This window comes from Scophthalmus maximus, chromosome 14 (genome assembly GCF_022379125.1).
Source record: "Scophthalmus maximus strain ysfricsl-2021 chromosome 14, ASM2237912v1, whole genome shotgun sequence".
Lineage (NCBI taxonomy): Eukaryota > Metazoa > Chordata > Actinopteri > Pleuronectiformes > Scophthalmidae > Scophthalmus > Scophthalmus maximus.
This window is the reverse complement of record NC_061528.1, coordinates 15,442,440-15,469,549: the sequence shown is the minus strand read 5'-3', so window position 1 is coordinate 15,469,549 and position 27,110 is coordinate 15,442,440. Positions and strand designations below refer to the sequence as shown.

General features: G+C 43.1%; 1 protein-coding gene across 10 annotated transcripts in view; it reads right to left on the bottom strand.

The window, feature by feature from the left end:
- Positions 1-27,110, bottom strand: part of stxbp5l (syntaxin binding protein 5L) — a 114,771-nt gene that overhangs the window by 21,997 nt on the left and 65,664 nt on the right. For 6 of the 10 annotated variants that reach the window (XM_035651087.2, XM_035651090.2, XM_035651088.2 and 3 more), the window contains exons 6-20: positions 24,459-24,522; positions 23,255-23,338; positions 21,299-21,422; positions 18,798-18,873; positions 17,649-17,803; positions 17,474-17,546; positions 16,444-16,591; positions 15,943-16,010; positions 15,668-15,708; positions 14,133-14,347; positions 13,665-13,840; positions 12,623-12,748; positions 9,806-9,957; positions 7,059-7,127; positions 5,671-5,736 (exon numbers count right to left, since the gene is read on the bottom strand). In XM_035651087.2, coding sequence (XP_035506980.1) covers positions 5,671-5,736; positions 7,059-7,127; positions 9,806-9,957; positions 12,623-12,748; positions 13,665-13,840; positions 14,133-14,347; positions 15,668-15,708; positions 15,943-16,010; positions 16,444-16,591; positions 17,474-17,546; positions 17,649-17,803; positions 18,798-18,873; positions 21,299-21,422; positions 23,255-23,338; positions 24,459-24,522 — 1,637 coding nt within the window. The remainder of the gene's footprint in view (positions 1-5,670; positions 5,737-7,058; positions 7,128-9,805; positions 9,958-12,622; positions 12,749-13,664; positions 13,841-14,132; positions 14,348-15,667; positions 15,709-15,942; positions 16,011-16,443; positions 16,592-17,473; positions 17,547-17,648; positions 17,804-18,797; positions 18,874-21,298; positions 21,423-23,254; positions 23,339-24,458; positions 24,523-27,110) is intronic. The other 4 variants (XM_035651089.2, XM_035651095.2, XM_035651097.2 and 1 more) reach the window with 1 other exon arrangement.

The window sequence follows — 27,110 nt, the reverse complement described above, 5'->3', positions numbered from 1 at the left end:
CATAAGTATCATACTGTAGCATCATAGTGTTTTATAATCTCTACGTCAGGCATTGTAACTACCAATGGCTCCATTCAGCCGTCAGTCCTCCAGATTCATCATAAATGCCTTATAGCAATTTTGTGAATACATTTTACTTCCAAACACACCACCACCACCACCACCATAAGTTATACAGTCACTTTCAAATACCTGATACTAAATGGAAAACAGTTGTTGGTTAAAATGGAACCAATCATTATCGCAACAGAAACTCAGAGAAGAAGCAAAACCCACAGCAGAGTGCCAATATCCTTTTTGGCAACACTACATAATACAGCCCAAGATTTTTATAGCGTTCTTTTTGGGGGCATTTAGCATGTTCTTTAACTCCTCTGAACTTGCAGCGTTAGTTTTTCAACCCCTCATGACAATACAAGCCTTCCACAGTAGTGCACCTGACAATGGTACGTTTGTTTTCTATTCCATCCTGTCCCTTATGATGCTGAACAAACGAACGACCCGTATCTCAACTTGGAAACCACAGTTTCAGGTTATTATAGGAAAAATGCTGAGTCCATATAACTGCATTATTACTATCATTCTGTACAATGTTGGCAGCAGTTTACTAGCAGTGTCCAGTTGTCTATGCATTGCTGGACTGGAGCATAATCAAGCTTTTTCATAATTCAGATGATTCCACAGCTATGTACCCTGTAGGCTTCAATTAAAATGAATTAAATGATCAAAATACCAGGTACAAATGCCAAATAAACTGAACCTTGGCTCGTTCCAAATTAAGTAACTCCCATGGATAAAAGAAGGTATACATTGCTTCAAATGCTTAGCTTAAACCTGTATCAGGCCACTTACAAGTTAAACCTGTATATGTACTAACTTGCCCTTTGTACTCTCTCAGTACATGGAATTGTAGCAGTGAAATGAAGTGCCTCAAATAGAGGGATGATTCGTTGCACATCAAAACAAAACAAAGTATGTATGTACAGACGGAGCTCTAGAAGACTGTGGAGGTTGTGCAGCAGCAGCAGCAGCAGCTGTCAGCTCCTCTCCCGTAGCCACAGGACAACAGCAGCCGTCACTCTCCATCAGAAATACACACGTCAAAAGCTAACAGGAGGATGTCACGCAAAGCAGGCGATTTTACTTTGAGGCTGCCACACCCTAAAACCTTTTTTTTTAAACCTCAAAAATCATTGTGGGCCCCAGGTTTGATGTACAATACAAACTCACAAAACAAATTTACATCACTTACTACAATGAGAAGTTAAAGTATGTCATCTAAACAACATATCCCTTTAGAACAAACTTCAAACTGCACAAGGGTGTGTCTCCATGTAACGAATTTGTTGTTTTGCCTAATCATTATTTAATATGCTGCAAATACTAGCTTTGTGTGTTTATAAATCTGTTCGGCCACCAGGTAGAGTGCACTCTTGAGTTTAATCTCAAGATTACGAGCAGATTTTAGTTTCCCGATCAACCAATTGGTTGAAGAGAAGGTATGATTTCGGTCAAACTAGATTTTCCTCCGCTGACTACATGCCTAAATATTTTTACGTACGTGGTCATAAAACATATTTGCTCATAAAGCTATGAGGACTATATAATTGTGTCCGGTTCTTACTTTGTACTATATCTATAGTAGTTGCACAGGCAGCAGTGTGAAGACGAAGCGCTGCTGCTGTGGCCCATTTGAACTTTTATGAAACCACAGTGACTCACTTGGAGCTGTGCAAGAGGCATCAGTTTAGCCCACTGGAAAGTTTCAGCTATTATTTTCACCCTCTTCCCCTCTCATGTACCTATGGCTAAATATATCCTGCTGGGTCAGGGACCCATCACTGGCAACTCGGCTTGTTAGTCCATCTCACGCCTGCGCCCGGTCACACGTGGGATAAGGCAAAAGGAAAAGTAGTTCATAAATCCCGAACCGAAAACGACAGACCCCAGGACACAAGGCGAGAAGGCGACAGAGGGGAACGCATGGAGACAGCTTTCTGCCAGGAGGGGGACCAATTACTGGACCTAATGACGGACGGAACATCCGAAATAGTAAGAGAGGGAAAGACGTGTGAAGAAGAGGCGAGAGAGAGTTGCAGTTGTTGACACAACTGGGTGAATCGGGTCTGTCTGTGGCCTTGGACAGACACATCGCACCTGCTGTGCCGGGGGTTGGCCAGACAGCCTCTAATGGCCACAGAGGAGGGTGGACGTTGATATTAATTTAGGAGGAAACAAACCTTAAGACTCTGCGCCCGTCAAGCAGAGCACAGCAGCCGTGCCTCATTTGTCTGCAGCCAGAACCACTTGAAATGTATTTTACATCCCTCTTGCATTGCCAACTTTCACAAAATCTACAAAACCCAGATCAAAAACCTAAGTAAAACTAAAAACAATTAATTCAAATCGTAATTCTGACACTGTACTGAATGTAACTGCTCCACTTTTTTTCCTCTCTCTGGGCATTTGTTAAAGTAAATCAGACACTGTGTTGCGCTGAAACCGTCCCTTGTCCATCTCTGCTTGCTTCCCTCCGTCTCTCCGATTAGAAGATGTCAGGCCTGTAATGGGACAGGATGACCATGACCTAGTCAACATCGCAATGCCGAAATAGACTTGGCCTAGACAGTGAGGGACATCGTGTCCTGGCTCTGTTATCCTCCTTTAAGAGGCTCAAAACAAGGCCGGAGACTGAAAGTGAGGTGTCCAGACAATAGGGAGTTTTCGAACAAAAAACCCCCCAAAAGACGAGAAATTCATCGTGAATTGCAGCACTGAAATGTAAATGTAAAGTAACGGCTTTGGACTTAGGACTTGCGACGTGGACAGGTCTCACACAGAAACATCCAGTCGGGTCAGGATGTTTTTTTTTATATAGTCCATGATCACTGCCAGGAAAACCTGTCTGTAAAAGATTCACTTGCCACTGAACAAAACGAGGACACCCTTTTCAAGGGTGCAAAAGCTAGCCCCCCCCCAAAAAAGAAAGAAGTGGAAAAGGTAAAATGTATTTGCCATTATATTTGGCCTGGAAATGAAGCTGTTTGTCTTCATCGTCTGTAATGCCACAACGCTGCTCGTACGCCTGCAGCACAGTCCTCCACCGACGGAGCAGAGGAACGTCGTAAAAAGAGCTGTCGCAGTAATCTCTGAGTCATTGTTGAAATCACACTGTTCAGCCTCCTGTGGATAAGAGACATTGTTCTTTTCTTTGCTTCTGGGCAACAACAATGTTTACTTCTGTGGTGTGTGTGTGTGTGTGTGTGTGTACCGGCCAATGAGCATCAGTTGGAATATGATAAAGTTTTACATTTTCAGCCCGCGCAAATTTACAAAAGAGGCTTCAAAGGTTCCTGTGACAAATCAGGTTAGTGAGACTTCAACTTCTATGGCCTAATGAGTCAACTGAGTTTGTTGCTGTTGTTTTTTTTTCACGATTTTATAATGTATATCGAGGTACATTTATCTATCCACTGTCACCTTCTTATGCGGGTAAGGATTATGGTAACAGCAGGAACCCAACGGAGAGCTCACCCGCCTCCCGCCTCCGGGGGAATACTGGGACATTACGAGGAAGGCATTTGTTTTATCCCTCTGACACGAGGGGGCCAAATGAGAGGGGGATGTTTCAAAGACTTGGACTTAGCGCGGGCACGGCCCGACAAAGCGGCCTGGAGCCAAGTGAGCTCACCACCTGGAAGTACAAAGGTGGAGCTCAGGAGCAGCAGCGGTGCTCCAGGTGGCCTGGAACTTGTCACATGCTTTTTCTCCCGGAGGTGTGCAAAGTGTTTTTATTGTCGGCAAAACCTCCACAACTTTTTTTTAAAAATTCTCTGTACACACAGCACACTACTTGAATATTTGCACATAATAGCACCAATTGACACACTGCCAAGCATGAATATATAATTTTTATCACCAGCTAATGACTTCTTTTAGTATTCAAAGATCAGCTTGGTTTGTGAGAAAAACACTGACTCACTGTTCTGCTTAGTTCTAAGAGACAATATTTTGATCTTATCTCCCACTTCCCCTTCAGGATCACATTTGTTTTCCGGAACTCGTGTTCGTCGACTGGGTTCCGAAATTCTCCTTCAGTCGGCAGGAGTGACATCAAGAAACATTCTGTTGAATAACTCTTACTTAACAACAAAAAAAAAAGTCAAGTCAAAGCATTCGCTGAAATGCCTCATAATATGACAGAAATGTCTCAACTGTGATGCTGATAATGAAACATGTGCCTCATAAGATTAGAGTCCTGGACTGAAAAAACAATCAACTACCATTTAATATATCTGTCAAATACATACATGTTCTTATCTACATAAAGTATCTACTACTGCTACTTATCTGGTCGTGAAATATTGTCATTTTACGTCACCAGTAAGTCGATCAGTCAACGAAATAGTTTTGAAACTAAAGGCGTATAAGGCAGACATGTAGACAGAGCCTTGAGCACACAAGCGCGTCGGCTTGGCCGCGTGTTATGCGCAGATTTACACACAGACACTTACACTCTCTCTCTCTCTTTGACCTTTAAGTTCTGAATTTGCTGAGATAAAACGCTCTCCCACGACACGTACAAAAGCAACCTGCTGGGAAATGTTCTCACTCCTCTCGGTTATTTTTCTTCCTTTGCAATCGCGAACACCATCCCAGGCCCTCAGCATACTATGTAAACAATCTAATAGTTCAAACTCTGATCCTCTGCATATTACTCGGCCTATGATATCCATCACTAGTAGCCAGTGCTCTCAGCTTATCTCCATCACTCTGCCTCCAGTCTACCGTCACCCCTCCGACGGGTGACCCTGAAGCCCGACGCAGGTGACGAGATAATGAATGCAACATCAGCTACAGAAACACTGAGGGGCATTTACATCATATGCTTCATCACACCGCCTCTATTTTATTACACAGCTTCTTGCATCCGATGCTACATCGGGTCAAGCACTGCGTCACACCAACATGCCAGAAAATATTTAACTGAGAGTTATTGCACGGGAGGATTTTATGATACATTATGGATGACGGAAGATACATATTTCAACAGCATGGCGAACTGTTCTGATCTAAATCTCAGGTAGACATTTAAGCCTCGCTCTTATAAAAAATGATGCAGGTTACCGCCACTCCTTATCAACTCGAGGCGGTCACCGCTGCCCTCAGACGTTGTGTTAACGCCCCCTGTTGCTTTCTCAATAATCTAAATGAAATACATTCTGGTTAGGTTCACAGCAGTAAATAACTAGGGAAAGCGTAGAAAACATACAATCATTAGACAGCAGTGGAATAAAGAAAACAACCAGCAGGGAACTGTGATAAAAGTGCATCGGATAGACCGCAACACACACACTGCAAGCAAACGGTCAGGGGAGTTCATGACATTTTCTCATCAGCAACTTTCCATTTCAAGGTGACAGTTGCCACATTGAACAGCTGCCATTCTCCTCAAGTGAAGATGCTCCGGTGACGGGTCGCGTGGTGTCCACAGGCTGCATGCTGTACTGTAGGTATAGGTCAAGTCTAAAGACAGTGGCTCCCAAGCAAACCCACACAGTGCAAATCACAAGAGACCATTTCCATACAAGGGGAACATAGTGGCTGGTGTGTGTGTGTGTGTGTGTGTGTGTGTGTGTGTGTGTGTGTGTGTGTGTGTGTGTAGGTTACCTGAAGTGGGTGACTTGCTCCTCTCCATGTCGATGGACTGCTGGTTGTCAGAGAGTTCAGTAAGGCCTGCCACAGCCAATGGCAGCCGAGAGGAAGAGGAAGTACAGAAGCGCAGTCAGATTATTTCACTCTTGTCAGTTGTACAGACTTACAAAAAATAAAAATTATGTCAGCCACACAGAGCCCAGAGTGTTCAAAGGGCAGTTCAGCCGTAACCCTTGGTTTTGATCTCCGATAAAGTTACAGTTATGTTTCCCAGTATTTTATCCCTATTTCCAAAAGAATGATATAATTTGTCTTCTGGGAACAGAGTGGCTGAATCCTGATGTTACCTGCACCACAGTCTAATTTAATAAACGTATCTAAATATATGTCAGAAATTATTTCCAACTGCTCGACATTTCCAAGTGCAAATTTCAGGACAAAGTGGCAAATACAAACAAAATGCATGCATCAAGCACAGGCCAGTAAAAAAAAAAAAGACACAAAACAGAAAAAAACCCCACCACAAATACTGAAATTTTAAATTCTTGTGGGCCGACTGAGCCGTGTTCATTATAACTTCGTTAAGAGCCTCACTGAGCCATCACAGTTCAAAACCTTTTATGATTGATTCAATTATTTCTCTTCAATCAAAGATTCTGGCAAAAACTGAATGCATTTTCCCCCCTTCAATCATTTACACTGGCTTCGATGATTGAAGGGACTCTGATTAAACATTTGCTGAAAAATAAAATTTAAAAATCCTTTGTAATCGTCGACTCAAACACACACTTTAGGCCCAGTGGGTGAACACGGCTTTATTCACCCCACTAACTATTCTTCACTTAAAATATAGATCACATGGATCATATAATATTTATAGCTGCCCTTACTTAACAGACTCAAAGAAGTGGTTCTCTTTCTGCAAAGGACATACTGCTGGACATGACTGGAATAGGCCGGGTTTTTGCATATAAACATATGGAAAAGTACAGATATGATAATCGTGCTGTATAAGACCAAGACAGCCACTTTTAATTCCAATCATCTCCTTGGTTTGTCCCTTTGCGTTTAGTCCACATCATCCCTGTCCAATCTCTATGGGAACCATCTCTATCAACCCTGTACTGTATGTTCCAACGAAACCTTGACCCATCCCCCCATCCTCTCACACGCACACGCACACACACACACACACACACACACACACACACACACACACACACAGACAGACAGACAGACAGACAGACAGACAGACAGACACACACACACACACACACACACACACACACACACAGACAGACAGACAGACACACACAGACACACACACACACACACACACACACACACACACACACACACACACACACACAGAGCCCCCCAGCCTTTAGGAAGGCCTGACTTACTCTGATAGGATGTACGGATCCTTTTCTTTGAATCTGAATAAAAGTTAGACAGGCCACGCATGCAAAAGTCTGTCACGCAGTCCCACATGCCCACACCAGCAGCCACAGAGTCACCAAAAGGTGGGAGGAGGGGGAGGAGGAGGACGATGAGGAGGAGGTGAGGTAAAGAAGAAGAGAAAAAAGGAGAGGTGAACAGCGGAGGTGGGGCGGAAGGTAGAAATAAGAGAAAAGAAAGAAACAACAGAATAGAATGTGAAGTTAAGTAAGAGAGGACAGGTGGATGGGTGAGGAAATAAATTATGAAATGTTAAGGTTGTAGGGGAGGGACGGGAGGAACAAGGAGGGACGGGGGAGAGAGAAGAACACACAGGCTTAGAGTGGAAAAGAAAGTGAGAGCAAGCAGCAACCGTGTTAGTGTCAGGGGAGGACAGACAAGAAATACCCTGCTAACCCCGGTGACGCTGACGTGATTGGTCATTTGCACGGGAAGTAAACTCGTGTTAGCAGGGAACATCTCATTACTTACAAAGCAACACAAAAAAAATTGATCTTGTGTTGCGCTAAATCATTTGTTCACATTTCATTTTGTCCTGACGGGCTGGAATTAATAATGTATTAGACTACGACTCGAGAAACACACCTAAAACGATCAATAAGCACCATTTAATGAAATGAAGGCACTGCATTAGACTGACATGTATATATATATATATATATATATATATATATATATAGAGAGAGAGAGAGAGAGAGATAGAGTACACATACATATATGTATGTGGTGATAACAGCTAAAAATGTCGTGGGGAGGACAGAAAACTAGATCCTGACAAGTTTGAACCGTACTAAACTAGAAGAGGCCAGCAGCTTAAACGCAGATTAGCAAGCGCTGCATATTTAATTTGGTCTCTTTGACTGTGTTTTTGAAGTTTTGTCTGCAGCAATACATTAACTCCTGCCCAGCGAGTGCTCGGGATCACAACACCACCACCTGGGGTGGAGAGAAAAGGTCACAGATGCCTGTTTTTATCTTTCCCTCAGTCTCGAAATTGATCCTAAAAACCCCGGCACTGAAAGGCTTTGCAAAAAGCCGAAGTTGGAAACAGAAAAGTGCTGCGGTAGTCAATAAAGGCACTTATGCAACAGCAAAGTGTTGGCTCCAAAGCCCAAAGTCATCCATCCCTTTACATTCCCCCCCACAAATCCGGAGTACCTGTAAAGCATATTCAGGTGACACTTACGGGGATTATGTAATGACAAAATCTCTGTAATTTGAATTGCTCAATAGACGTTGGACACTTAAAATATTAAAACAACCGGAGCTGCTCTTCCCTCACACCCAAAGGGTTAGTCTGGGGTCAAATTAAATTGGACTCTGTTTTTTGTACACAGGGATTTCTGAGTGGCGGGGTTGAATATCTTCACAGTACTGGAGGACGAGGCTGCCCTTCGGAGAACATCGCCGGCCAAGATTAGTAGCAGAGCAAGAGGGGAGCAGGGGTCGGGAAGTACAACGAGACCTCTGTGGCTTTAGACTACAGCTCTATGCTCAAGCAGCACTAAAAAGACAGAAAGGACAGAGAAGTCAAATGAAAACATGCACAAAAATGCCAACGTGAAATGACACGCAGCATGCGCTTCATATCACAGTGCAGACCTGTGACAGGCATGTATACTGACATGAGTGTGTTTGTCTTGGTATGTCATAGTGTGACGGAAAAAGAGCAAAGAGAGGGAGGAAACAAGGAGAGTTGGGACTGATGCAGACTATTAAAAACTCATTGATTCCACTAGATGTTGTCAAACTATATTTTGCGATTACAGACTGGATTTTCTCCCTTAAATTCATGGTTTCTTGTTTAATCTGGCCAAAATAATCCAATAACAGTTTTTTTTTAAATTTAAACAATAATGTGTACAAATTCAAGGGAAACATTTTGTGTTTCGGAAGGATTTCTGCCACAATATACATGAATACCAAAATCAAACTACCAGTTATGCAACGTGTTATATTAGTGTTTTTATATGATTACATTTCATTTTGTATTTGCAGTGAAGGAAAGAATAAGTAAGTAAGAAATAACGGTTCACAATATAGTAAATTTGCTTCATTAAAAATGGAGCAGGAAAATGACTAAACCCTTCAAGATTTTAGGTAAAGGGGGGGGGGGGGGGAGTTGAACAACCTTATACCTTTGGCCATAGGAATTTATTGTATGGCAATGCATCATATATTATAAGTCATTGGTAACTAGTGCAAAAGTGTCCAATAAATCTATCAAATAAATGTAACATAGGTTTTTTTTAGTACTGTATTATATCGCAGAAAACAGAAATACTCGAGTGCGATTTTTTTGTAAATGTTGTGCTTGAGTTAATGTGCTAACTTTTCTCCAACTTTGATAGAGTTTAGGGCTTGAGAGCAGCGTTACTGATCAATTATACAAGGGGTGTAATTAGATCACCCTCATCATTGATTTCATGTAAGTAAGTTCATTTGTCTGATTCATCAGTTGAGCCTTGGAAAGAAGAAGAGATACGGGAGGAGACAGAGGAAAGGGAAGAAGAAACAAAAGAAAGAAAAGAGAGGACAGTAGAATAGAAAATAGTCTGGATGTGATGACGACGTCTGTCGCACATTTTGTGTGGATGCACAGTGAGTGTTAGTCGTGCACATGTATGTGAGTGGCAGGATACCAGAGATGTGTGTGTGTGTGTGTGTGTGTGTGTGTGTGTGTGTGCGCTACCTGAGGTGGACTGTCTGTTCCTGCGGGGGGAGCGGGTAAGGCGCTGGTAGGGGTCGGCGGCTCCGTACAGATCCAGTGTTGACATACACAACAGGATGGTTTTCTGCAAGTAGTCCACCACGGCGAGGCCATTGCAGTTCCCAAACGCCAAACTGGACAAACACAACCAGGAGGCACGTGCACACACACACACACACAAAAACACATTTGCATTTATGTGGTGGAGAAAGACATTTTTTTGCAGATTTATTCCAGCAGGTAGTTCTCATTGACAAGGTGCAACATGTAGCATAATCCAGCACTAAAATTAACCGTGATATTCATGTAATTACTTTGCCTCACATTGAGTGTCTTTATCTCACTCTGCCAGAGGTGCTGATTTTGAATATTAATATGAGGTTTTCCAATAAGCCCCACCGCCACCTGCTACCCCTCTCTGCCCCAGAGCCCCTGGCTCGACCGCTCACGAGGAACTTATTAGCAGGCATTGCTCTAATTGTCTGCGTGCCAAATATGATCCAGTTGACCAGAACTACAGTGGATGATATTCATGAAAATGATTCTATCAGTGGCCTCTCAACACAGCCACCAGACATAAAAAAAATACAAAACAAGTACGGCGTAAATGTCACACAAACTTGTGCTGCCCAGTCCACCGCCGCTCTGCTGCTCCCAGCATGCGTTGGGCTGATTCAGTTCGGATTACTGTCGCATGGTCGGATGGCTCGGGTTGAGACGGCCGCAGCGACAGCGTTGTCTCCGCTTTGCAAAGGTTTGCCAAATGAATAAACACAGGCTTTTTTTTTGTAATGCACCCTGTGTGAACAACAGGGTTCAGATCGCTCAGGATACACGACGAAACCGCAAAGAGCCCCAAAGAAAACAGTGTGTGACATTTAAACATAGTGCGAGCCACACAACCCTCACGGCAAAGACGACATTACCAGGAAACCTCGACATCCATCCCAATGGATCCGAACTGGAGGCTCGAGAGCTGGAGGAAAGTGACGGTGAAAAGGATCATCCTGTTAACACGGTTATGTAAGCAATATAAAGAGGAGACGGCCCTGTGTTTTTGCTGTAACTTTACTGATGACACATGAAATATCATGCGGAGCATGGTGTAATGTGTACAAATATCATTTTTTGGCTTACAATTATCTTCATTACGAATCAAGTACAAAGGGACCGGAATAATTTCCAAATTGTTTCCGTCAGGATGGGGGCGGTAGAATGACGTCCTCATAGTTTTATACCTACGCCAACCTGTCAAGTCGCAGTTCACATCCATTACTGTCCAAATAGCATATGTTGTGAAAATGATGAAGCCATTTGATAAAATATATGAAGTGTCCTTTATGATCATCTGAGTTACAGTCAAAAGCGTGTTTTGTGAGGTCACAGATAACTTAATTTCTGCCCTTTTCTGAGGCATAAAAAACTAAAAAGAATAAGACTTAATGAATCAATTTCTGCAATTCCATTCTAGCTGTGAACAGCTTTTGAGGAGAGAGGCAAACTACGGCCGTGCTTTGAGCCAAAGAGATTTTTTTTCCCCAAAGAGCTGGGATTTTATTGGTTTCTGCCAACAGAGCTTCTGTTCACTACAAAACGAAACAAGTTGTCAGTGGGCTCAGGAAGTCGTTTACTCTCTGTTCAATATAACATGTTTAAAAAGTTCCCAAATTGTAATAATCTTTAATGAATAAAGTATCAACCACCACTCTGGTCAACATCAGTTACTTATTATTGCAATAAAATACCTATCTAACACAAACGAAAGAAAAGAAGAAGACAGACACTGCCCGTGCATTGTTTTGGTGATGATGCAGCCAACTACTTTTCCCAGAATTCACTCAGTTCAAACGATGTAATAGCCATGGTCTCCCAAAATATAGATTTTTTTTCTCTGTCTTCTGATTGGCTGGTAGGTGTTTAAGTATGTATAACAGGAAATCTTTAAACCTTGAAACACAAAAAAAACAGCTTAGATACTGTTCTAACTGCAGGTAATAACAACAACACCTAAACATGCAGGGTCTATGTGTTCTGCGAGCTCAATAATATGGACAATATTGTCTTTCAAAAGCGATACACTGTAGCCATGCACTCAAGTGATGTCGTTGAGGCCTTTACCTCCACTATTAACCGTCATTTTTTTGTATGTCAGAGCAGAATAGTTTGACACATACTGCAACCTTATACAGTTAATTAACCTACAAGTCTCTCTATAAACACTCCAGGAAACTCCATCCATTAATTATCTATACCGCTAATCATTTTGAGGGTCTCGGAGGGGGCTGGAGCCAATCCCAGCTGACATTGGGCAAAAGGCAAGGAACAGCCCGGACGGGTCTGCGGTCTTCCCAATAACCTACTCTACACAGTGCACCGGGAGAACATGCAAACTCCAAACAGAAAGGCAACGACGAAAAAAACGCTGCTCCCTCCTGCCACCTCCAGAAAACTAACCTTGTAAAAGTGAAGACACAGGCCAGTGTGGACGCAGATTCACACAGACACTTGAGACCTAACCTTATTGGTCTCTCACGTGTAATTTTGGTGCAGTTTCCACAACCTGCTTCACTTCCAATAACGCTCTCGTGACAGCATCGTGACGATAATCAAATATCTGTGAATGACGGCCACAGCATTGTCCACCATGACCAGTTTGTGCACCCCTAGTGCCGTGGATTAGTCACGAAAAACACAATTCCCTGCTCCACATTCCCGATGGAGACGCACAAGTGTGCAGTCGCACAGATGAATCGGTGGACAAGCTGACGGACAGACTGGTCAACGTATCTGCTGACTTACAGGCCATAGGCGGAGTTGATGTCCAGGGTGGTGATCTGTTGTGGAGGTTCTCCGTCCACCCACAGCAGCTGGATGACCAGCTCAGCCTGGTAGCCGGGGGGCACCCGGACCGCCCGGTCCTTCACCCTGAAACCCACAAAAGTAGAGGAGAGGTGAGAGAATCGTGGAGACATTCAGTACACACCGAGGACGAGATGAAATAATTCAATATTCATTAGTCCATTTGCGTCACGCTGGTAAAGAGGCTTTTTCAGTTTCATGACCAATCTACTGTCAACGATATTTGCTTCCATCGTGAATATTCACTGGAGAAGTGAGTGTCAACTGCTTCTGGCTAAATGCATGAACACACAGTGAAAATTAGTGCCGCAGCTAACTATCATTTTCATAACCGATTAATCCGTCAATTATTTTCAATTTAATTTTTTGTGAAAAATTACAATCGTGTTTCCCAAATCCCAAGATGATGTTGTTGTTTTTTGTCCCTCAAATTAAATATATTTAGTTCACTGTCATAGAGGAGCAAATAAATCAGAAAATGGTCACATTTTAGAAGCTGAAATCAGATATTTTTTTAACCTTTTTACCATAAAAACTACTTGCCAATTGATTTAGCGATCATAACCAATCCATTAATCGATTAACTGTTGCAGCTCTTGTTGAAATTGCAGATTGCTTGAAATGTGCACATGCGATCATATACATCTCGAACACCCAAATACACAGCACTAATTATGAACCTAGTCAACAAATGTCCGATAGCGCTGCAGGGTGTAACCTGTTTTTGAACGCCCTCATCTGCTGTCACATCAGAAAAGGCGCTGGAGTGCAAACTAGGTTGAATGTTTATCTCATTATCTATCACAATGCCTGCAATATTATTTCTTAAAAAGGGGTGAGTCATTGGCATTGTTCCACTTTCAGTTTGACAGTTGGTGGCACACTGCATATTCCTGGCACTCTTCAGTACCAACTGATTCGTCTGGCTTGGTGTCATCTGATGCAGTGAGCCCTACGGTGTGTGTGTGTGAAGTCGTCTTACTTGAGGCAGGGGATGCTGTCTTTGAGACCCTCCGGTGTTCCGCTGCCGGGGCTGGCTGGGTATTGGTGGTGGTGTTGCGGCGAGTGGGAGCCGGGCTCTGGGGAGCAGGGATTGTTGTCGTTCTCCGACGGAGTTATGACATCGTCAGACTCACACTGCAGGCGCACGTCAAGCGACTGGGGGACGACACAGACGAGGAAGGGGATTCCTTTATCATGCCTATTGTAATACCACCACCATCATCATCGTCGTTATCATCAATGCCATCAGACACAGTAACTACATTGAGTCACAGTGAATGTCAGCCACGGAATTGGTGTTATGCTGATGCAGGTTCTCAACAATGTTGGATCAACTGTGATTAATAGAAAAATGTTTTTACATTGAATCACAAAAAAAAAAAAGAGGTCAAAGCACCAAATGACCAGGATGTGGCCCCCTTTTGTTTTTGATTCTGATTTCACTCACCACTATCTGAGTGTTGGCATCGTATTTGCTGAATCGATACAGGATGATGTGAGCCGAGATGCCAACCACACAGAAGATGCGACTCTGAGGGCACCAGCTGACCATCTGCACTGCGAAGGGGTCTTCCTCCACCAGATCGGCGGCTCGGCCCTCACCAGGCTTTGGTTTCTCAAACACTTTGGAGGTCTTCAGCTTGTACAGCATCTGCAGTGTGACTGGGTAGAGACATTTTTTCTTTTTTTATGTGAGAACATACTGTAAATGGCAACATGTACGTACCCACACATGCAGTTCAAACCCCAGAGTGTAATTTTTTATAATTTTCCGACGGAATCTGGTGCTAAATTGCGAATCTCAACCAACTGAGCACCCGACAAGGGACACTTGATGCTGTCGCACCGCTGATTCCATTTCCGGTTTCCGGCAGCCCTGAAAATTCTACGTGAATGCGACGTATTCTGAACTGTTCTGTGCAGCCCTATTCAACACGACGTAGCAAACATGGCCAGCCTCATGAGACTATATTCAACTCATTCAAAGTTGACGAAAAAACGTTGGTTCTTTGTTGCAGGTGATTATACATATATGAACACATATATTCAATTTCTGTGAATAAGTTCTTCTAAATATGACACACTGTAGCTTTAAGGGAATAACAAACATTGCCAGTGGTGGAAGCACCTACACAATGAAAAAAAAAAAATGTTGCCCAGTGGAACAATATGATATCATAGTAATGTTTTTGGATGGCAGGTGACGTCCTGGCATGGGTTGATAATCTATATCAAATCATGTCCACACATTAATTGTTTGTTTTGAAACATTTTCACATTTCAACATTTTCACCATCACGTGTGATTGGCATCCATTCATCCATCATCTACCGCCTGAGAGGAGTGTGATTATCACGACATCTCTGGCAAAATTAAACGTAAAGTAATAGTAAATAAGAACTTTTAAAAATTATTTACGTGCCACTGTGTGAATATTAGTATAGTCCTTCAAATATATATTGCTGTCTGATATATTATCATCTCATTATAATGCTAGCTAACTGGCATCCAAAGACGATGGCTAGTAACTCTGAGGGTCACTTGAGGTCAGGGTCGGGCCGACATAAGCTCTCCTCACTAAGCCGTCAATGTATATCGAGAAAGTAACAGCAGAAGTGATGCAATCAAACCAAAAGTCATCCAGAGACATCCCACAGCTCCGCAGACCACACGATTATGACGAAACCCACACATTTACATGAGAGATGTTTACGGCGCACGCATCTGTGAACATGATAATGGGCGCCATGTGTAGTCTGCTGCGGAGCATCTCATATCTCACACCACGCTGGTATCAATTTGCTGCGAGTTCGGAGACCATGACGAATCTGGAATTAGTCGCCATTTGAACTCGTGAAAGACATGGTGTTTGTTCAAGCGCGCCGCGCGAGACTGACGCCGAGTTGAAAAAGAACGCATCGCTTCAGTTTAGCTCAGAGACAATGCGGGGGAAAGAAAGAAAAGTTGAGAGAGGGGACTCACTTGCAGATGCATCCCAAAACTTAATTGATCCGTCGGCGTGTCTGAAAGAAAAGAAAAGAGGCTGCGGTAGTGCACTTATTAAATGTAAATAAATGTAAATGGCATTTAACGCCTTGAGTGAAGACAAACATGCAGACGTCCTTTAATGTTAAAGGGTGAAACTGGACTTCCTTTTTTTCAGCAGTTTAGGTTAATGGTTCCCATGTTTTTTTGACTTATATGACACAAGATTCTTCTCTCTCTTCCAAATATCTCTGTCAATATCTCTGACTTACCCTGTGATGATGACCTCTGGGTAGGTGTGGGAGCCTAAAGTCCACGTTCCTCCACTGACTGGCCACTCCTGACGCGGATACAGACATTGATTATTCAGAAAGCAAAATCTCATCATCTTTTTTGTTTCTTTCTTCTGTATTTCAAAACACTGAATAATCATATTTGAGATGTTTTCTTTGTTTCGGTTTGTAAAAAAGAAACACATTGTCATCCTCAAATATGAAACTGTACAAAGACAAAATATTGCTAAGCCAATCATTTTTTAATAAACACTGAAATGCAATCCAATGTTGCAGTTTAATGTTGGTCAACTTGGGAAACCACCTTTTTATTAAAATCTGTCTACCGTATATGGGAGATGTTTGCTTACAAAGTAACAAAGCTAAGTTGATTTTTTTTTCTTCCTGTAAACCCCTGAAACATGCTCATACATCTTGGGAGGATTAATCATAACTAATAACAAGACTGAACCTGAAAAAAAGGGATTCCCCCGTCCATACCTTTTGGCTGTAGCCAGTCTTCTTGTGTTTGGCTCCTATGGAGTAAAGGATGGGGATAATGTCGGGTGGGCATTCTGCAAAGTAGGCCGTGCAGGTAACGGGGGACTCGTGGATGTCCATGGGGTAAGGGTTCTCGAAGACGGGGAAGCTGAGCGATACGTGGCAGAGGAGGCAGAGAAGAAAGTTTAAGACATAGCGACATAACAAGGAGATTGTTGAACGTGTGTTAAACTGAATTATTTTGGTGTAACAATCCCCAAAAACTGAAGGTGAGACATTTTGCTAAATCACCTCTTTGCAGGTGCCTGCATGGAAATATGGCTTTGCTACTGCAAAAACATTCAACCAACTAAATTAAAATACAAATATTAATTATTCCTTTATCAGAAAACCCTGTGAATATCAGAGCGATGATACATACTGAGTATAAACCCTCCAGGTGCTTGCCACTGGCTGCTCTATAGTGAACAATTTAAAAACAATAGGTTCATGTCTGTCAAAACCACATTACGCCTTATCGGGATATATTTATATCTCACAGCTTTAATTAAGCAACGCAATTAACTAGGTGACCTAATTTATAAGGTAAGTGTTTTGCTGCTTTTCAAATGTATTCCCCGGTCTCGGTGTTAATCAGTCCGAGCGGCGCCACGTCAGCACCTCTCACCTTCCTCGCCATTTGTCCCAATAGCGATAACAGGTTCATTCAGCCGGAGTGGCAGTGGTCGCACCCTAATGGCAAATCTGACCTTTGTTTCTCCCCTAAGTGTAGATTTGAATGAAACTGATTGGCTCTTTATCCCTTTAATTTTGTCGTTGACAGTTACAGGATTCGGCTTATCGGGGGGGGGGGCAGGTATGTGTTGCGTTTTCCCTGAAGCAATACCAAGCCATGTTAACTCATGTCAAAAATTGACATTAATTAATGTATCTCTCTCTCTCTTTCTCTCTCTCTCTCCAGCTTTGCTATCGGAAAAAGCTGAGCTGCTGGAATGTGTGTGTGTACATACTGTATATGTGAAGCACATACTTGCTCTGTGTCAGATCCACCACAATCAAGTCCTTCTCCAGAAGCACCACCACTGCATAAGGCTCCTGGACCTCTGTAAGGTACAAAGCCAAACTTAAAAGGATAAAGCTGTTACACATTTGAACCGTGAGCGTTTTCCTTTGGGGATAATTATTCCCTGTTTGAACGCACTCACCGTTGTTGTAGGGAGTCTCGCAGAGCACCATGAACTCCACGATGGGATAGTCCATCTCGAGCACGGTGATGGCTTTGCCGTGCATGATGGTTAGCGTCGGTCTCCGTCCTGCCTTGTCATACGAAAGTCCCCCGGAGAAGACGACGAAGGGCTCGCTGTCGTGGAGGAAGAACAAGCCGTCAGGAGGCGTTCGTCTAGGCCTGCAATCTGTGTTGACGGCTAAACCTGACCGGACAATAACTGAATTACTGCATACGTGTATTAATCAGTCCGCTGAGCTATTTGTAAGATGTGACTTTCAATCTGTTTTCAAGCCAGTTATCACAAGCCACTAATATAATAGAATCGAAATAAATGTGAGTTCAGGCTTAAAGTCTGAAAAAGAGGTGGCTTTGACTCTCATCGTGAGGGTTAAATATAATTCAGCGCAATTTAACTGCAGGATGCATGATCTACGTAAAGCTAATCCACAAAAAAAGCTAATAAACTGAAGGTGCAATGAATACACAGGCGTTATGAGTTTCACGATCTGAGTGCTTTGTGCTCATGTTCTCCACGTACTGAGTGGAAGTGAGCCAAAAGAATCACCCTGCTGGAGACTGGTGTAAAAGCACAGTGTAATCATGTGTAGTTCCCCCCCTCCGGCGCACGAGCGCAACTTAAGAGGCTTATGACTATCACCAACCGGGGCACCATGAGCAACCTTCTCGTTAAAAGTCACCAGATGATGAAAGAACCACGGGATATAGCGAACAACCCAGAAGAGTGTTGAAATCACAGTTTTCATGAGAGAAAACTTTGGATTCTTGACCTCGGGGATAAAATATCTGGGGATTGCCAGATGGTCGTCGAGACAAAAATATAATACAGCATTTTCCAAAATAAATTTACAGTGGGAAATTGTTTTCAACATCAAGCCGCCTGCAACCGGGACACGATCGGCTTCAGGACGGATGTTATCGAGTGTGTTTGTGAGAGCCAAATCTGTGTGCATATGAGACAGTGTTTGGCCAAAAAACACAACAACCCAAAAAGGACTTTTGTTTTTAATTTTGTGAAATTGCCTCAGGCACCACAGAGAAACTGGCGGCTGGTGTGCACCAGCCAAATCGCTCTGGTGGGTCGCAACTGGAAAAGGGACACACGCACCTGCTCCTTGAGGTCTTGTACTCCACTTTGAGTATGGGTTTACACGACTCCTTCCTCCCGTCCTTCTGTATCTTACCTGAATTAGTTACAGGAACAAATGATGGACAATAAATTAGACAATATTAGGCAATAAAATAAGTTTGCGCTAAACATCTGCCGTCTTAAAAGTTTGATCAGCTTACTTTTTGTGCAATACTAGACCAGACCTAGTTTCTTTTCTGTGACTGTTCAATTTACTAAATCATAAGGGTGAAAATTGCAAAGGGAAATTGGCAAATGCATTTAATGTTCATTCATGTTTCTACCTCCCTTCTCAAACTATTCATTTCATTACGCATGTCTGTCTTAATAGCGACGCTATTTAATGGCCCACTGCACCACTTCAGGCTCACAGCCCCATCCCCACAGCTGTAATAATACAGTACAAACACTTACGAATACTGTATGTGTCATTATAAAACTGACCAGGACATACATCGTTCCAGAGAACCAACTCCACTCAGAAAATTAAAGTGGTTGTGGTTGTTCTAACTCCCGCTATTTTCAGATTACCGTGCAATATATTTCCAATTCTTCTTCTCAGGGAACGGTCGAGTTGGCAGACCGACCTCGGAGTTAGCATGTCGAAGAGAGTTATTTTTTTCAGCAGCTTCAAATTATGAAATGATTTTGCCTTTGATATAAAGAGGAGGTGTCTCTCTGCTGGAAAGCAGAGGGACCTTGGGTTTTAACTTCATGGACACAGTGCTCTGAAAAACAAAAAACATGACTCTGAACTGGGAGGCCTTTACTGCTGTCGCTTTTGCAAAGTGGAAACCAGAAACTTCAAATGCTAGATCCTGTAACAGCAAATGAATTAATAAAGAGCATGTCCTCAATAAGCCCACTGACATTGCATAAAGCATCTATGCTGAATCTATCATCTACATATGTACTGTAGCTTTCGACTAACTCAATACAATGGAGAGTGGATCTGGAGAAGAAAAAAAACCTCCTGCTTGAACATAATGTATTCAAATAAAGGAAAACGTAATAACCTAGGTCAAGGGCCGACAACCAGAACGAGAGATTATAGATGAGCTCCGTCCTGCACTGCAGGTTGGACTGACGTGGACGTGGCAGCGTAGCTCCAGCATCCTGCACCATCAACTTGCCTGTAGTAGCACTGTTGTCATTGAATTGGTATATAGTCTCCCTATCTCTGGTAAAGCTATTTCTTTTTTACCGATATGGATTTTCGGGGCACTGATGCAGATACTGGGATTAGGGAGTAAAACGTTTCTGATACCAATAATATCGGCCTGTGTTTGCTCTTTAGATTGAGAAGAAAATTGGCACCGATTCCAAAGATGACGTTATCAAACTCTCATGACAAAGAAATGTAAATGAGAATATATTACTGGAATATAAAGAGCGTTTGGTTCCCACGAGGTGACGTGTTTACTGTCTACGTCTCTTCTTTTTACATGTGTCAAATCGCCTCTACTCATTTTCCAGTTCTGTCCCTTCTCCCTCCTTTCTCTTGTTTATCTGGCACATTAAACAATCTGCTGCTTTTTTTTGAACCATGTCTCACGGCCTGTCGTGCTTGCCCCCCCCCCCCCCCCCCCCCCAACATCCATCGCCCACATCCTTTCCCCTCTCGCCTTAACTCTTCTGTGATTTTTGCCAAAGATGGCAGATCACAAGTCACAGCGAGGGGACTATTCGTCACCCGATATCTGACAACACATAGGAAGGGACAAAAGGAAGATGAGGCCGAGGAAGAGCACTTGGGATAAGGTATGAAGTGCAAGAGAAAAATCCTTCAACCCACTATTTGCAACTGACAGCCAGATTTGCTCTGTCATGCACTCTAAATGTGCAGACGCTTGGCAACCACGCGTGGTTTGAATGACACGGGGCTGATGGCTCGACGCAGCCAGTTGCAATGGCCAAAAATGATCTCCCGATGACCAGGAGCTGCCAAAAGAATTAATGGTAGCACCGATGTCTGCGATATACAGCGGGATTCATAACTAGTCTCATCAACTGAGTCACAGAGATGGATCATTCGTGATGATGATGAACTCAATCTTTCTGTTATATGTGGCACTGACAACTACCCTGTTTGTTTTTTTTATCCCCAAAAAATGTCACAATTTAAATATTTTTTGCACACTCAAACTGCCATGTGGTGTTTAAATCAGCTTTCCCCTTTGAGTTCAGAGGTTAAATTATAGTTTTTACACACGCATAAAATATTTTTAATTCTACCCCTCTATGCCTGCATGTCCCTGCATGTTCGAAACTCAACCCATAGAAAACTCAGAAACCATCAATTCATCCTACAATGCTTAGAGATGTATCTTCATTTAGATTATGTGTCATTGGTCTGTTGTATTCCGTAACATCCCAAGGACCCAGTTTTCACAGCTTGGAAATATCAAGGCTTATTTTTGTAAAATAAAAATAAATAAATACAAAAACCAAAAACAGTATACTGTGGGTGCGTCTCTCACCATGAGGGAAGGTGACCTGGAACGGCTTGGTGGTGTTTCTGAGTTGCCACAGCGTCAGGCTGCCGTCCGAGTGACTGCACATGAACTGCTTCCCTTCGTGATGCCAGCTGACTGAGTGGATGGCCTGAACCAACGGCAGAGCGGGAGCAGATGTTATACCAGCACGTCATTTCCTATATGTATACATATATTTTTCAAAAGGTTAAAGATGAGCCTCCAGCGTTCAGAATCCACTCGTTGTTTGTGTTCCTCAAAGTACATGGGACATTCGCGAAGCTGAGCCGCGACCTTTAGTTTCCCTCCCAGCCTGTGTAAGTGTGGATTTGGTTGAGACAATGCAAGGTTCACAACATTAACAGATTCGAAACATACAGCTACACCAGTAAATAAGTGGCAGCAATACAGAACTTCTGTCCGCGTCTCTGAAAGACCTGAGTGTTTTTTCTTTCTTCTATGCTTTTTTTTTCCTTCTTTTTTCTTTTTGCTGTCAGCTGAGGAGGTGTGACACAGGGATGCCACGCTGCGCTGGAGGCGGTGCACATGAGACCACCTTAATGAACGCGAGCGGGATGTGACTCTTCACAGGAGATGAGAGATGGCAGCGGATGCGGAGGATCAGTGCTGTGAGGCGAAATTGTCCAACGGGCAAATTGGATTTGAGGCCACAGAGGTTACAGCAAAAAAAAAATTAAATAAATATGACTGATGTTTGACGGTGTGTGCGCCTAATTAATGGATAATAAAAGTAAAACAATTTGAAGCTATTCAATAAAGACTTGGTTGATCTAGTTTTAGCCGGGGTTGTTTTTACTCTGTGGCTTCTATACCTGATATAATCGGATGAAATATCATTTTGAATCACTGCCATCACTACATGCGTGCACTACGTGTAGTGAGTCGGGCGCTATGTGTCTTCAATGACTACAAACCCTACAAACCTAACATTTTGAATATCACACACTCGGTCAGACGGGCCATTTGACAGCGGGGACAAACAAACCACTCATCTTTTATCGACACAAAGGGCCAGACTCTTTATTTTGCGCTACACTGATAACGACTGTACTCTCCACGTGTTGCAGGTGACGGAGCCGTGTGAGCTGTCAGAGGCAGCCCGGACTCGCGCGACTGTTGTGAGCAAGCGCGACTCCTGCAATTATGCCGCTCCTTATTCAAAGCCCCGCAGTAATTGGTTGTCAGGCGAACAGACAGTGAAATACAGCGCTCGGTGACAAAGCCGGCCTTGTTAGAAAGACAAGGTGATGATCAGAGACGAAACACGGGCGTGGCTGAGATTCTAAACATTGGGCGATTTCTGTTCTTGAATATTCTAAGTGATGGGAGGGGTTGACGAGCAGGTCAGACGGAGGCTCTAAAGGCCCAAAGACGGATTCATGTAACAGCACCTGCCTCCTCTCGTACTTAAACTGATCTTTTATCATTACCAGATCTCAGTTCTCTGCGGTTCCGTATTGTTAATGATTAAAGGCACGAACCAGAGTTTGCAACATTTGTGTGGGATTTTTTGGTTTGTTATTAATAATAGCCCCCCGTGCTACAAAGTCTAATAACAATTCTCACCGTCATAGTTTCCTGGAAATGGCAGACGAGAGACATGAAACAACTCTTTGTTTCCACAGAAACTGGTGTGCCTGAGCAGGTTTGTAAATGTTTGCTGGCATCAATCGTGCAGCCCCCCCTCTGAGTGAACACGTTTGCCACATTTCTATATACCGTATATCCGACTTACTGCTGCTGCGACAACGCACCCCGACAGAGAACACCGGGGGAAAAAAAGTGAATATTTATGAAAATTATAATTCAAGTTTCACCGAAAGGTTATCAACACAATACGCAATGCTGCTTTTAATGAGTGACACGACGCCGATAGAAAGGGGAGACCTCGTAGGAAAACAGAGCGCGCTTCACGCCGAGTTGCTCGTCGCGGCCGCTCACCTCATCGTAGTAGATTCTGAAGTCGGCCTTCTTGACCCGGAGGTCCCACTGTACCACCGTCCCGCTCTCGAACCCTATGAGCAGCTTCACAGGGGGGAGACACAGGGGGTGGAAAATGGAGTGATTAAAGATATAGGAGCAGACGTACACCAACAGCACCAGTGTGATTTATGCAATTTCACTGTTTTTCTGTAATGTGAAAGTTCCTTAACCATAAGTCGTTTCTGATGGCAAAGTTTCTCAGCTGCCTGCTTTCAAGTTTTATGGTTACCAGTTAGATCTGTGCCTTTCTCTGCTGCTCCTAATATCTGCTGGGAAATGTCTCTCAGGACTGAGCCTAATGGACTATCAATTTATTTAAAAAAAAAAATCTTGATGAACTGAATAATCATTTGGTCTATAACAGCAAAGGAAACAGTGAAACATACCCATCGTAAAGCAGAGGATTGTGTCATGAAATCAAAACACCTTCACGATCGTGTCTCTCACTAGTCTTTTTATGTTAGAAACATTTTTTTTTTCTCTAATAATACATACAACACTTTTGCGCATGACTTCAGTGTGTCACAGCAGCTGTAAACTCGTGTCTCGTCTTTTACGTCTTCACAGCTTGTCAAGTCTGGTTCGACCCAGAGGCAGAAAAATCCAATGGGGGTTAAATCAATATGCTCTTTGATGACCTCTCTTTTACAGCAGCCCCTGCCACTGTCGCTTATCCTACCAATCTGACTGCGGCATGACCCCGAAAAAACCTCTCCGGTCCTCGAAAGGCATCGCCTGTAGGTCCCGCACACTTCATGTGTACATGTGATGAGCCCAAAAGGGGACGGAGAAAAAGAACTGGCAACAATAGGGGGAGCTACTATAGACGGAATGGTTTTCAGGCAGTGTGCCGGAAAGAAAGGCTGATGGAGTGAGGAGAGAGCAATTAAAAAAGAAAGAAAAACGTATTGAAAGATAGACGTAAAAGACAGGGAGAAAGAACGAGAGGATGGAAAGGCAGTGAAAGAAGGGGGGGGGGGGGTCGAGGACACGTGTTAAGGGAGAAACAAAGAGATATGACTAAAGCAAAGACTTTAACACAGGGATAGGAGTGTGTGTGTGTGGGGGGGGGGCTCTGTGCTGTAGGTTGTGGTAAGGTTAAGATTCGGTGCTTGAGGAGACGCAGGGTGTGTGCCGACGTGTCTTTCATCTGCCCACTCACCTTGCCTTCATCTTTCGGGCTGTCGCTCAAATGAACCACAGGTCCGGGATGAGCTTTAGTCGATCTGCGATGAGAGGGAAAGATATGGGGAGAGATGAAAAAGACCCCTCGCACTTTGTTTTTTTCGAGAGGAACGTGGAGGCAATGAGCGGTGAGTCGCAGTTCTACTCTTCCCATACGAGACACTTGGTGCCTGATCAGAACAGAATCCTGGTGCATACCAACATGCAGCCAAGTGGCATGGCATTTACAGGCACTGTGTGGAAGAAACACGTTACAGTATTGTGCACTGACTCTGCTTTCAGCAGGGAAAATCTTACAGTATATACAGTTTTCAAAAAGGGTTATAGTCGTAATTTCCAAACAATTTCCTCCAACCAATGCACCGCACTCATTCAGTGACATGTAAAAGGAAAAACAGCACAGACCCAGATGGGCAGTTGGCAAGATACAGTACATTTTCTTGTCTTTGCGGTGATGTAAACATGCTTTTCACTCCTTTGTTTAATATCCATGTGTCACGTTGGGACATAAGGCAGCACAGAGAGATCATTAAGAGCTGCACAAAGAGCTCCACTTCACTGCCCTCTTGAAACCCAGCAGTTCCCCTGCTTTTTTATACCAACAAAAGTCAATCATGATTCTTCCTATTACTCAAAACCAAAATCTTACCACCATGTCATAAAGTGTTCTACCCATTACTGTTACATTGAGAGGAGAGTCAAGTAGTTTATTATTATATTATATTACTAAAGCATAGTGTTGCTTTTTTTCCATAACCTTAGTTACTAGTTCCTTGACAGATTACGAACAATAATACAAAGAAAAATAAATTGAATATGTATTATATTAGGTGATCCTGTAGTTTATAAATAAACAATAATTATTATCCGAAAATACAATGTACATTATTTTCATTTTACTGATTTTACTTTTCGTCTACTTTGATAATACTATTATAATAATACTTTTGTTAGTGTTTGAAAGCACAACGTTTTGAAAGCATGGATTTGATTTGTAACAGAATATTTCTACATGGTGATATTAAGCAAATCTTCTGAGCACTTTCTTCACCACTTGAAGATAAAGCATGAAGCTGGACTTACCTCCAAAATGAACTCAAAACACTAATATTTTTTGCCTTCCTGTGCTAAGAGAGTGACATCATTTTTCCAATTGGGGATTATGACAAACGGAGACGGCGAGGGATGTCATGGTTTACAGCCTAATCCCCTTACCTCCCAGTTTTGATTGGGAGAGCACTTTTAGATCATCAAATGTTCTCCAGAGCAGCAAAAGAAGCACATTATTTTTTCCAAGAACCACTTGGTCGCCGGCCAACTTCACTTTGGCAGCAGCGATCGCAGTGAAATGGCCGAAACGTGAGCTGTCCTGGGAAGCCGAGGTAAAGTGTGACGGACACGTTCGGAGAGGGTCGTTTAGTAATGGCTGCCGTGACAGGGCGATACAAACCAACCCAATACCTTTCTGTTCTGCAATCTGAGAAGTAATAAGCCAAGGTGTAACCAAACCGACCGCGACACACACACACACCTATCCAGTCAATGAGGTGCCACGGCGGCTGACTCTGGCTACACCAGCCTTTCGGAGGCCGACAGCCCATCGGTGTGGCGTCGTTGTGACATTCTTGAGAGCAAAAACAAGCTATGAAGTTGTCAGAGAAAAAATATCGGCAGCAGTTATCGAGTTTCACATATGTCAGCCAGTGACTGAGGGCGGAGGCTTCTCATTGTATCTGGAAGGTTGTTTTCTTTGATGAAAGTCATCACACCGTGGAGACAAATTTGAATTGAGGTTGAGTTGCTGACTGACTAAGTGGCTCCTAAAAGAGTTTGTCTTTCAGCTAACAAGGCCAGCCTTGGCAAAGCACGCAAATGGAATATGAAGAAAAAAAATGAAGTGTGTTTACGTCAATATCTCCCGAAAAAGCGGTGAGGCCAGATGCACCGCCGAAATGTATCCTACTAGCCAATCGTTCTTTCCTTTGGCGACAACCACTTATCCGATCGACTTCAAACTTGGCGGGGTGTGTTTCTGAGGACCCCTTGAAGTGCAGTGTCGACTGTTTCATTGTGAGTTTTTAAATGGGATCCATAATCCCCATCGGGCTATTTTTTTTTGGAACAATGCCGCGCATCGACAGGCCCATTTTTAATAGGCAAAAACAAAGTCAGTCCCTTTGACACATTACATGACGTTGAAGTTACTTTCCTCTGAAAACAAAAGTCGAGAATGATGAAGGCGCCATTGGGACTTTCCAGAATTATTAACACTGAACCCTCTGAGCCCCAACCTGTCGTATGCAAAAGAAAATGCGTCATGTTGTGAAAGTCCTCATAACATTTGATCAGTTTATGCCAGCAACCTGCGGTTTGCTTTGACGGGAAGCTAACACTTGCGCCGTTCCAGGCAGGGCGGCCGTGGCCCTTTCAGAAGATTTGGTATTCTAGGTTGTCCTGAAACAAAAATTGTATATAACTTGACTGTACATTACAGGCTTGAGGTATCACGAGCATTATTACACGAGGTGACGCGGAGGACCAAAAATAGGAAAAAAATAGCTTAGAGTTCAGAAGGTAGTCTTAATTCAGAGTACCATTACTAACTATTAGTATTAGTTATTGCACAAAT